Consider the following 12,097-nt stretch of genomic DNA (forward strand, 5'->3'; position numbering starts at 1 on the left):
GAATTATTAAGTATGAACTTATTTGTGGTTAAGACCAACTTATGTATACATTTTGGGTGATTTTTGATAATTTGTTGTGTTCATGGCTTGTAATACGGTTCAGTTCGGAAGCAGTAATCCATGACCGAAATAACCGGTAACCGAACCGAACCGAACCGTTTATTAATTCGGTTATATTCGGAATAATTTGAAAATTCAGTAAATAACCGAGAACCGAACTAACCGACCCGACCCGAACCGAACTAACCGAATTCGCAGGGCTAATGTAGAGGGTTGGTTTAGTCACCTCTTTTTCTTTTTTGGCCTCCAGCAGCTGGTAGCTCGATTTGGACCAAACTTGGAACGTAATCAAGAATCATTGGCCAATTTGGCAAATGCCATTCTTCATAATCATTTGAATCATTCAGACCAAGACGAAATTCACTGACTTTATTATCCTCCCCGAGAAAGTATATCTTGTCGACGAGGATGGTGGACTTGGGGTCTTCTAGCAATCTCTCATTACACATGGCAACTTTCTTATCCTCGTCAAGCAAAAAGCGGACACCCTCCGTAATGTCAAGATCAGGGCTCAAATCCAATGTTAAGACCTTGCTCCAGGACACCTCTTTCACTTTGGTGGTGGTCTCATCAATCTTACTCGTCACCCATATCTCAGCCTTGGATGCAACATCGGGCTGTAAAAACACGGAAAGCTTCTCTTCTCTAACAACGCAAAGACTCGAAACATTATACCTTGGACGCTGACAGGGAAGAGGCAGAAATAGAGATGATTTCTCAGTAGAAAAATCAAATCTGATCAATGACAGGCCTCTAAGATGTTGCGGCTTTGATTTCTCAATACCAAAAAAGTAACAACTTCCCTTTAAAAACACGGCGTGGGGATAGCAATCAGCGTCCCAGCCTGGTGGAGTGAGATCACCATCAGGAATCCTCCTCCACGAGTCACAAGAGTTAAGCTCGTAGATTTCTATATCTAGGCCATAATAATTAAAGCACAATATTTTGTACCTTTTACTACATGACTTGTTCTTCTTGTCTTGCTTGTAGTAGTAGTATCCGAGAACAAAATTGCGGTAGCAAATAGCACTCTGGCTGTGGACTTCGATCCACCTGGTTTGACCAGTAAACAGGTTCCAAACCACTATTCTATAGCGGTTAATTATAGTTGGTGCATAACAATAAGCCGTCGCAGTGACAGACTGTGATTACACCGTACTGAGAATTGTTATAATGCGGATCAGGAAGGCTAAGCTCTCTTTTTATCTCTACAGATGGAGGAACATCTCCATGGGGAAGATTGATGGTCACCGGAGAAATCCTGTACTCCTCTGTCGCGATGAGAAAGAGAGACTCCTTTGGGGCTTTATCGCAGTGCTCACTCGCGAATCTCCTGTCATCTTTGAATAAACGGTTCCATCGTTTGCAAGTAGCTCGTAACCGTTTCATGGATGTGGCCGGAACGCGACAGAGTATCTCCTCTACCAAATCGTCGTTCAAAAGATCCGGTATTTTCATTGAGCTCTCAATATATTTTAGGGTTGGGTTTGATTTTCAGCTTTCGTCTCCCTCAAGGCCTCAATTATATATATATATAGTTAGTCTGGAAAGACGGAATTTAACAAATTCTGAATGTATTCAAAAGAGTTAACATTATATCAAATTTGGAAACTTTACAAAAGAGTTTTATAATAACATGTAAAATAAAATCTCAACGGTAAGAACAGAGCCGCAAAAGCTGCAGACGATTGCTCGATCTCCACGATCGACAGTAGATAGGAATTAGACAATCTCGTAATTAAAATTGGCTAATTTTTTTTTAAAAAAGGAAAAATGTAAAAATTGAACCATGTGTGGTTCAAAACTGTGACCGGGTCCTTTTGTTAGAAGTAGGTTTCCAGTAGAATTAGTGACTCTTACGTGAAAGTTGGGCCGATTAAATACATATAATTTTGGCGGCCGCAAGCACCAGCTTGGCTTGCTTGTACCTTTGGCCGGCTCTATACTGTCTCCGTCCATCGTGCATTTCTGAACCGCTTCATGTTATAAGCTCTGTTTTAACTTATGAGAGAGTCCTTTACATTGGGCTCTCTGTTTTGGTCTAATAGAGAACTTAGAACTTCCTCTAGGTTTTGTATGTTCTAATTAATAGAGAACTTAGAACTTCCACTAGGTCTCTATGTTCTAATATAAATTCGCTTACAAAGGTTTGCCTAGTCTGGCCAAACTCCAAGTTGAACATCCATACCCTTGACAAGGAAATCCTAAGGCTCACGGGTGAGGGGAGAATGTTCCAGTAGCGTTGTAAATGTTTGATTACGTGGGAATGTTCCAGTAGCGTTGTAACTCATTCAAGCAAAAACTGAACTTGAAACCATGCATGAGAAGCATTAAAGAATATGACACATAAGTACACATAGACCTCTCATGCTGTTCTTTGATCAATTTGCTTGCGGGAATCTTCTAGTCTGATGTCACCGGCGAGATTGTCAAAAATATACTCCGTGAAGATGGAGGCAACTCTTTCTTCTTCTTTAACCTTTCCTCGTTTATCTTAAAACTTCAACATGTAATGGATGTTTTCTCGTTTACTGATATGGAAGAGAGCCTGTGTAGGATACAATGATGCTCTCATCTCGACCCTTCCCTCTTTCCCTGGGATCAAGAAGCTTCAGTAAAAACCAAAATTCGAGCTGGTTTTGAGTTATTATGATACTGTGTCTTGTGTATGCTTTTAGACAATAAATTTCATTAATATTTGTGTTATGTTTGTATGAAAGTTTTTCTTTAAGACTGTTTTATTCTGTGTTTTCTTTATACAAAAACACATTATGGTACTTCTTTTTTTATATTTAATCATACATAGATGATTCATACAATCCCAAGATTTTTTACGATCTCCCGGGTTAAAACGCTAGGTGATGATAATTCTAATAGTTAAAGATTTGGGCATTGTTGTTGTTGTTGACAGTCATTTCAAAAACGTTGGAGAAGAAGCCGCTTTCTGAATTTCTGTATAAATGCCTCTGCCCTTTCGTTGATATCACGTTCCTTCACCACTGACTTCCTAACCGGATTTTTCTCTACAGACGGTGCTCTCTTCGCCTTTTCTCCGGACTTCCTCGGCTCGTAGGGAGAAGATCTGTAAGCAGAAAATATGAGGTGGGAAAAACGTTGATCCATATGAAGTTTCCTTAACTCTAATGCTTTCTTGCTTTCTGATGGTTTAGTACTCCAAAGTGATGATTAGTGTGAAGATATATATATAGATACGTATATGCATGATAATTTATAATTTATGATTGAAGATGGCTCTAGATACATTGAACTTTTGATAGAATAAGCTTTTTTTATTGAAATAAACATTATTTTATAGTGCTAAATCATTAGATACGCATATGTTTGTGTAGATTTACAAACTGTTCTCTTTTGAAAACTACTCCTTTTGAAGCTTGATTTCTTTTCCTAATTCTAAATCAATCTTTTCAAAGAATTAATTTCAGGTTCTTTTCCTTCATTGTCTTGATGATTAACTTGCTTTTCAGTTTTCACTATTATTATAGATAAACATTCCAATGATATATGCTAACTAGTGACTACTGACTACACACATCAATGCATATTAAAGTATATAGTGATTAGTGAATATAAATTGATGATTTGAACTTTCCAGAAAAATACAAAGGAAAAACAGATAAAAAAGCATGTGCCGTGATGAATACAACATAATATTTTTTATTATTATGAGTATATGACCTAAATTCCTGCCTAACTCTCACTTCAGCTAATTAAGAAGCATCTTCAGGAGATTTTGTTTAGATCAATAATAACGAAAAGAAGATAAACTCGTAAACAGATTAATCCATGTGCGCATAATTTAGAGAGACGTCATCTATATTCACGAGAATTAAACTTTTTCGACCAAGAAAAATGACAAATTAAATACAAAAACCAATAATTAACCATCAAAATATTGCAAGCCTTCAACCAAGTTCTTCAAACTCTAGGCGGTGACATATATAACACATTTAACTCTCAAATAAAGATACACAAATGAATTACGTACAATGATTTAATCTCCCTAATCAAAATCTACGCAACTATGTATCTTTAAGCTCTCCATGCACAACACGATTCCTAAAAAGAAGAAAACGAAGTAAGAAATGAGTTTTTAAGAAAAGTATATACAATTTTATCTGATGAAGCAGTCAATGGACTAGTTAATCTGAATATCAGAAAAAAACTAATTATTTTTAAACATGCCGTAAGTTTATAAAATACCTCTATCGAGTGTCCATATTAGTTCCTGTCCAGTAACTTGAGAACTGTTACAGAATTATATAAAACCTTAGTTAATAATAATATACACACGAAAATGAAGCCTAAGAGTTAAAAGAGTAATAAACTAGTAATATATATGTTAAAAATAATGGACCTGAGAAATTGGGAGGAGAGTTACTCAAGATGTACAAAGCGTCACGCCATTCCTGAGGTGTTTTCTTAGAAGCCATGGCTCGGCCAATTGTGACCAGAGCCAGCGGGAGGCCATCGCACTTGGCTGCAACCTCCTGAGCAACTTTGGTTATGTCCGGGTGGCTCTTCACTGTCTCTTCTCCGGCATTCTTCTTAAACAAGTCCCAAGCTCTCTCCCATGGCAGCTTCTCCATTTTGATCTTAGTTTGTGCTCCCATTTCCCGACAAACCTCGTCCGAACAGGTTGTAAACACGATCTTCGATCTGTTCTGTCCGTCCGGCGGTGGCACACCAGCTTTCACTGTTTGACAAATTTAAAACCCTAAACATTAGAACCATATTAAGACTAGGGCAACTCAAGAAAACTTGGTTTACAAGTAATATAGTTTCTTGGATGGATCAGAAGTAATCGTTTACCTAGATCGACTTTTTCCCAAACGTCGTCGAGGAACAAAGCGAATCGTCGTTTGCTAAGTATCTCGAAGATCTTACCAGCTTTCTCTTCCTCTGTCTTGCTTGTCCACGACCTATCAAGAAACCCTATCTTCTCTCGGATCGTGTCCTGAATCTTCTCAAGATTCAGATTTTTGGACACAAACACCCAAATCACAAAGTCAAACCCATTTGACTTGTGCTGAAGCAACCTGTTGTTGACCTGAGTCAGCACCGTCGTCTTCCCAACACCTTCCACGCCGTACAACCCAATAATCCCGGTGTTATCCACGGTCATACACCTCCACACTAGCCCCGAAACCGCCTCCAAACCTACCGTCTGATCATCTCTATCAACGGTCGAAACCATCATCGATCCACCAATGCCACTATTCTCAACCACTACATCGAATGTTCCTCTGCTCTTTATCTCCTGAACCTCTTTCAGCTTCTTGCAAAGCTTCTTGTCCATCTTGTGACAACTCATCATGCTCGATCCATTTGAAGAAGAAGAAGACATCATCCTTATCAACATATCTTCTGCTTCTTTGGTCGCTACGTCGGCTTGTCTAAGCCAGACCTGGACTTTCTCAAGCCGCTTCAGCTTCTGCTGGTCTTCATACATTTTGACCCTTTTCATCACATTGTTGCGTAGATCCTTGAGCTCCTCCGTCGCGGTTTCCAGCTTCTTCACGTTATCGTTCTCTTTTCCGACGTAGATGCATCGTGTCACCATACTCTTGAAATCTTTCCCCATCCTTGGATCTCTTTTTTTCTTTTCTTTAATTCCACGAATTAATCACTCAAAGAACATATAAGTTATAACCATATGTATATAGATGATCGTGTTAGCCATGGCTTGTACTGACCCGCACGTTGTGTTTTGTTTATTTATTCAAGTCCTAGTCGTTGGAGGACCTCAAGGTTTATTATTTATCCTATATTATTCGATTCAATCGTGTGACTAATGTTAATTAGATGCATTGACCAGCTAATTAAAGTGGCATTGGTACACATTAGTATACTGAATTAGTATACTAATCAATGATCGTGTGATTAATTAATGTAAAAACATTAGTATACTGATTTTTCTTTGTTAAACAAACAAAAGAAAATAGTTTTGTCGCCTGTTATGGCTATCATGTCATGTACTTAGATAAATGTGAGAAATTCAATCTACATTTTAAAATATTAGACCCTCATTGGTTTTATTGCGTTACTGATTATATGAGTTCAGGCTTAAAGCTACAATCTTCAGGCATAAGTTACACTTCAGGTCCTTTACTTATTATATTTCAATCGCTTTTCAGATTGCCCCCTATATTAGAATTAAATCAATGTTCAGAGCTTCTTTAAATAATTAGGATTCCCAAAAAATTCGAAAAATCTCCACCTGAGTGGAACTCATAGACAACGGTGTTTAAGAAATTGCCACTGCTGATTAAAAGAGTAAAAGCAAAACTGTCTATATTTATATTTAGAGTGGCTTATATGATTGTACAGTTTAAAAGTCACGAAAAGATGATGGCTACAAAGATTGGTTAATGCGTGTTGCAGAAGCTACTTCTTTAACAACGGCCAGCCTTTTTTGTAGTCTCAGTCTTTGGACGTGATAACGAGCAAACCCAATGCACCAATGAGTATATACTATAAGAAGAGAAGATGGAAAAAGATGTGTTAATAATGAGTACATATATCTTAAATTCAGAAACTATGACAAATCGCAGCCCGTGTTAGAAGACTGTACCTTGATGATAGGCTTCTCAGTCATGATAATAGTCACCCATCCAACATAAGGCAAGAACCTGAAAAACAAAACAATAGGGAGCCATTTACAACTATTGAAATTTTCATACCAGTCAGTTCAATGAGATCACAAGGGCACAAAAGCTTGTTGAATTAGAGAGTTTACCCAACAGCTCTGCCCATGATATGGTGCCTATGAAGCCAAAGTTGTCCTTCAGCATAGAGAACGATGTCATCTATTTTATTGTTGTCACCTGGAAAATGCAAAGGTGTGTCAAGTAATTCATGAATTGGCTACTACTATAAAGGGCTATTCATTCAGACCAACAAAAGTAGCACCTTTTGTCAGAACATCAACTTCTTTAGTATCTCCTCTCTCATGAACCTATAATTTGTTAAAAGAAGAAGAACAGCAGAAAAGAGTACGACATCACAAGTGTAACTATCCTGAACATTCAGGTTAACTAACGTCAAGTCAGAGATGATAATGAGAAAATGTAAAGAAACATTACTTTGATGGCTCGATGAACAATGGGAATTTTACGACCCTGAAAGAAGAAGCAACAAGGCAAATTCAAACCAACTAAGAGAACAGAAACTAAAAGGAAGATAGTAAGTAAATATGGTGGAAACAGAACAAGAGAGACACACTTACATCAACACTAAAAACAACAATCTCGCCTGCTCGAATAGGCTCTTTGGTCATCCGCAAGAACAATATATCCCCCTGTCACATTAGCCTCAAATCAAAAACCAATAACCACTACCACATAATCTAACAGCAACAAGTAAACTACTTTAAAACTCTAAAACCACAAAGTGACTCACTCTCTGAAAGCCAGGTTCCATGCTTTCTGAGAGAACAACAACCACAGGTGATTCACTGCCAGTGACACATATCAATGCCTTCCAAATTATTAATGCAGAGGTAATAATCATACCTAAACCCAAAAACAAAATCAAGAATCATATTTATCATATCAAAAGATGTAACATTAAGTGAATTCTAGATACTAAACACATATGAGATGAGGAAGTTAAAATCAAGGCGTATATAGAAACTTACCGAGAGTGATAGCCTGAGTAAGAAGCTGACGGATCTTGATAGCTTTGATGGAATCTACAGTTTCTCCGATGAAACCCATTATTCTTCTTCCTTCAGTTTCCCAAAGCCAAAATGATTTGAGAGATTTTCTGATCCCTGTTGAGTTTTGACCCTTCTCCTCTCTCCAAACGCGTTTCAGTGGACAAGAAGAGAAGAGAAGAAGAAAACAGAGATTTTTTTATTCAAAGAGCATTTCTGATCAATCGGTTTAAGTTTGTTTTTTTTTACTACAAGTCAAACCGGTCTAAAATATTGACGAGTATGTTTGATTTTTAGTCCCTTTGACTATACCTCATAGACGAACGCTGTTTAAGAAATTGTCACTGCTGATTTAAAGAGTAAAAGCAAAACTGTCTACATTTTATAAAAAGAGTGGCTTATATGATTCTACAGTTTAAAAAGTCACCAAAAGATGATGGCTAGAAAGATTGGTGAACTGAGCGTTGCAGAAACTACTTCTTTAATAACGACCAGCCTTTTTTTTGTAGTCTCAGTCTTTGGATGTGATAACGAGCAAACCCAATGCACCAATGAGTATATACTGAAAGGTGGAACAAGATGTTAATAGTGAGTACATATATCTCAAAGTCAGAAATCATGACAAACCCCAGGCCGTGTTAGAAGATTGTACCTTGATGATAGGCTTTTCAGTCATGATAATAGTCACCCATCCAACATAAGGCAAGAACCTGAAAAAGACCAAAAGAGAACCATTTACCACTACTGAACTTTTCATACCAGTTTCATCAACGAGTACAAAATATTGTTGGAACAGAGTGTTTTTACCCAACAGCTCTGCCCATGATATGATGCCTATGAAGCCAAAGTTGTCCTTCAGCATAGAGACCAATGTCATCAATGTCATTGTTGTCACCTAGAAAACGCAAAGGTGTGTCATTTAATCCACGAATTGGCTACTAAGTTAAAGGGCTATTCATTCAGAGCAACAAAACTAGCACCTTTTGTCAGAACATCAACTTCTTTAGTATCTCCTCTCTCATGAACCTATAATTTGTTAAAAGAACAACAACAACAACAACAACAACAACAGAAAAGAGTAAGACATCAAATGTAAGTATCCTGAACATTCAAGTTAAATAACGTCCAGAGATGATAATGAGAAAAAGTTACTTTGATGGCTCGATGAACAATGGGAATTTCACGACCCTGAAAGAAGAAGCATCAAAGGCAATTAAATCAATTAAGAGAAACGAAACTAAAAGAAAGATTGTAAATTGATGGAACAGAACAAAGAGAGACACTTACATCAACACTAAAAACAACAATCTCGCCTGCTCGAATAGGCTCTTTAGTCATCCGCAAGAACAATATATCCCCCTGTCACATTAGCCTCAAATTAAAAACCAAGAACCACCACATAATCTAACAGCAACAAGTAAACTACTTTCAAACTCAAAAACATCAAGTGACTTTACTCTCTGAAAGCCAGGTTCCATGCTTTCTGAGAGAACAACAACAACAGGTGATTCACTCCCAGTGACACATATCAATGCCTTCCAAATTATCAATGCAGATGTAACGATCATACCTAAAACCAAAAAACAAAATCAAGAAATCATAATTATCATATCAAAGCTTTCTCAAAGATGTAACCTTTGGTGAATTCTAGATAATAATACACAGATGAGATAAGGAGGTTAGAATCAAGGCCGTATAGAGAAACGAACCGAGAGTGATAGCCTGAGAGAGAAGCTGACGGGTCTTGATAGATTTGATTGAATCTACAGTGTCTCCGATGAAACCCATTATTCTTCTTCCTTCAATTTCCCAAAGCCAATATGATTTCAGATCCCTTTTGACCCTTCTCCTCTCTCCAAACGCGTTTCAGTGGACAAGAGAAGAGAAGAAGAAACTCAGATTTTTTTTCTTCAAAGAGCGTTTCTGATAAATCGGTTTAAGTATTACCGAAATTTCGGTTTTTTTTACTACAAGTCAAACCGGTTTAAGTATACCGAAATTTCGGTTTTTTTGCTACAAGTCAAACCGGTTTTAAGTATACCGAAATTTCGGGTTTTTTACTACAAGTCAAACCGGTTATATATATATATATATATATTTTTTTTTTCTTCCAATGATTTTATTAAGTAGCGGAAATACAAGGTGTTGTAGAAATACATGGCAACTAGATAATAATCCGTGTTGGTAGCACGGATAATTTTTTTTAATTTTATTATTTATTAATATTATGTTTATGTTGTATCATTCATTTACATGTTATATAATATAGTACTATATGGTGAATTTTGATTCATATTAAACTACTAATAGGTAGGCATGAAAACTACTACTGATACTCGTATTGGACCCGTTTTTCGGTTTGTATCCATCCCGAAAAAGGTACCCGCAGCTTTAGGATCGAGTGAAGAGTATAATAGTTATATTATCCATGAATAATGATCGAGTATTGGATATTAATTTAATTTTTGAGCGTCTCGTTACCCTTCTCATTACCCGTTTTATTACCCGACTCATAAATACACGTTAATATTTTGTAGAATAATGTTACCAGCGTGAGGAAATATTTATGTAAATTTGGATTTGTTTGTTACAAAATAATAGTAGAAAATTTATTAATTCTATACATTTTATAAAATCATATATTTAATTTACTTAAGGTCATACTCTGATTTCGACCCGTAGTTGGTATTCCTATTTTGGTTTGGTGCAATATCAAATTCGTTAATTATACATTCAGTAAAGCCAAAAAATCCAACAAAACATGTATTGACCCGTGATTTGGTATTACAAATTGATCTGATCGTGTTTAGAGATCTTAATATACCAAATTTACAAATTGAAGTTATTGGTATAACATGTTGTATATTAATTTTATAGGTGAAAATTACAATTAGGTTATGTATATTATCAATATTATACACTTAGTATTGTTTATATAGTGAATATTGTGTATAAACAATTAAGTTTTAGCCAATTAAATAGTTTGTTATTATTTCCTAAGATTTATGAAACAATAAATAGAGTTTTATTATTTTGTAAACAAATCTAAACTTTTCTTTTGTTAGTTATTAGAATAATTAAAATATAATAGCATTTTCGTAGTATGTCACATAAGAACTGGTTAAATTTTTAACAACATAGCTTAAATAAGTATATAGATATATTTTAAAAATATAAACAATGTTGTATCCTAATTTTAATATATATTTATTATTATTAAATGATTTAGATATGTAAATATTTAATCTTAGTTTTATAAATAAATTTAAGTTTTATAATTTTCTAAATAGTTTGTTATTGTTTCCTAAGATTTCTGAAACAATAAATAGAATCTATTTAATTATTTTATTACATAATTTCGAAATAATTTTATTATCATTTTATTAAATAATTTCGAATTATTTTATTAATGATTTCTTGTAATCTAATAAATTAATAATTACTATTTTTTGGATAATCATTTTCAGGTTACAACAAATAAATATTAAGATTTTGTTATTATATTTTGTATTAAAATACAGTGGCATTTTGTATAATATTTTACATGGAGTAGGGTTATTTGTTTAAAGGGTTGATTAAATAAGTATATAGATTAATAAAGATTTCCCATGGCACTGGGGATACTACAATATTTTTTGCTAGAAGATCTGCACATTGATTCTGTTCTCTGGGATGGAAACAGAACTTAAGCGAACTAAACTGATGTTGCAATTGCCGAATTGAATCTAGGTAACGTTGTAACCTGTGACTATGTCTATCCTGCACCAATAAATGAGTGATATTCTGATTATCTCCTTCAAAGATCACTGAGCTGTAACCAAGCCCCCAACTACATTGCATTGCCCAAATGAGGGAAGAGCATTCTGCTTCTTCTGGTGTAAAACGTCCTTGAAATTTTCCCATACCACAATGGAGTACGTGACCATTGGAGTTTCTGATTATCCAACCCATTCCCGACACTCTGGCACCTTCATGATGTGAGGCATCATAGTTGCATCTGACCCAGCCAGGTTCTGGTTTGGACCATTTTTTGTGTCTTTGAGGAGACCATAGTTGTTCCGACTGGTTGTTCCTAGACTTGTGTTTTCCAGCCAGTCTTTTGTATCCACGGCAGCTTGAGTGGTGATCTTACTGATTGTAGTAAAATTTTTATTAAAGACTAGATCATTTCTGCTTTTCCATAGTCTCCATAGCAACCAGAATGGTAGTGATTGGATGTTAGTATCCAATGTGGTATCCTTAAACAAAGCAATGAGAATCAATAACTTCTCTTCTAATTAATATATTGATAAGTGTATGGTTGGTTGATTTTAATCCCTTGACTATACCTTTATTACGGAAACACCACTATTCAAGATTGGT

General features: G+C 35.7%; 3 protein-coding genes and 1 pseudogene across 3 annotated transcripts; all 4 read right to left on the minus strand.

Annotated features, from left to right (window-relative positions):
• LOC104748212 lies at positions 279 to 1,518 on the minus strand (annotated as a pseudogene).
• On the minus strand, positions 3,972 to 5,669 carry LOC104745880 (putative disease resistance protein At3g15700). The gene is made up of 4 exons (XM_010467248.1): positions 4,891 to 5,669; positions 4,436 to 4,774; positions 4,282 to 4,325; positions 3,972 to 4,137 (listed from the first exon to the last, which is right to left on the minus strand). The coding sequence occupies exons 1-3, from the start codon at positions 5,660 to 5,662 to the stop codon at positions 4,300 to 4,302; spliced, it is 1,137 nt and encodes a 378-aa protein (XP_010465550.1). The 5' UTR covers positions 5,663 to 5,669; the 3' UTR covers positions 3,972 to 4,137; positions 4,282 to 4,299.
• On the minus strand, positions 6,325 to 7,955 carry LOC104745882 (signal peptidase complex catalytic subunit SEC11C-like). The gene is made up of 8 exons (XM_010467250.1): positions 7,718 to 7,955; positions 7,480 to 7,592; positions 7,307 to 7,378; positions 7,164 to 7,199; positions 6,991 to 7,036; positions 6,818 to 6,905; positions 6,653 to 6,710; positions 6,325 to 6,552 (listed from the first exon to the last, which is right to left on the minus strand). The coding sequence occupies exons 1-8, from the start codon at positions 7,794 to 7,796 to the stop codon at positions 6,502 to 6,504; spliced, it is 543 nt and encodes a 180-aa protein (XP_010465552.1). The 5' UTR covers positions 7,797 to 7,955; the 3' UTR covers positions 6,325 to 6,501.
• LOC104745881 (signal peptidase complex catalytic subunit SEC11C) lies at positions 8,063 to 9,655 on the minus strand. Its single transcript, XM_010467249.2, has 8 exons — positions 9,445 to 9,655; positions 9,193 to 9,305; positions 9,023 to 9,094; positions 8,888 to 8,923; positions 8,716 to 8,761; positions 8,543 to 8,630; positions 8,388 to 8,445; positions 8,063 to 8,297 (listed from the first exon to the last, which is right to left on the minus strand). Exons 1-8 carry the CDS (start codon positions 9,521 to 9,523, stop codon positions 8,247 to 8,249), a joined length of 543 nt encoding a protein of 180 aa, XP_010465551.1. The 5' UTR covers positions 9,524 to 9,655; the 3' UTR covers positions 8,063 to 8,246.

Source organism: Camelina sativa, chromosome 15, assembly GCF_000633955.1.
Source record: "Camelina sativa cultivar DH55 chromosome 15, Cs, whole genome shotgun sequence".
Taxonomy (NCBI): Eukaryota; Viridiplantae; Streptophyta; class Magnoliopsida; order Brassicales; family Brassicaceae; genus Camelina; species Camelina sativa.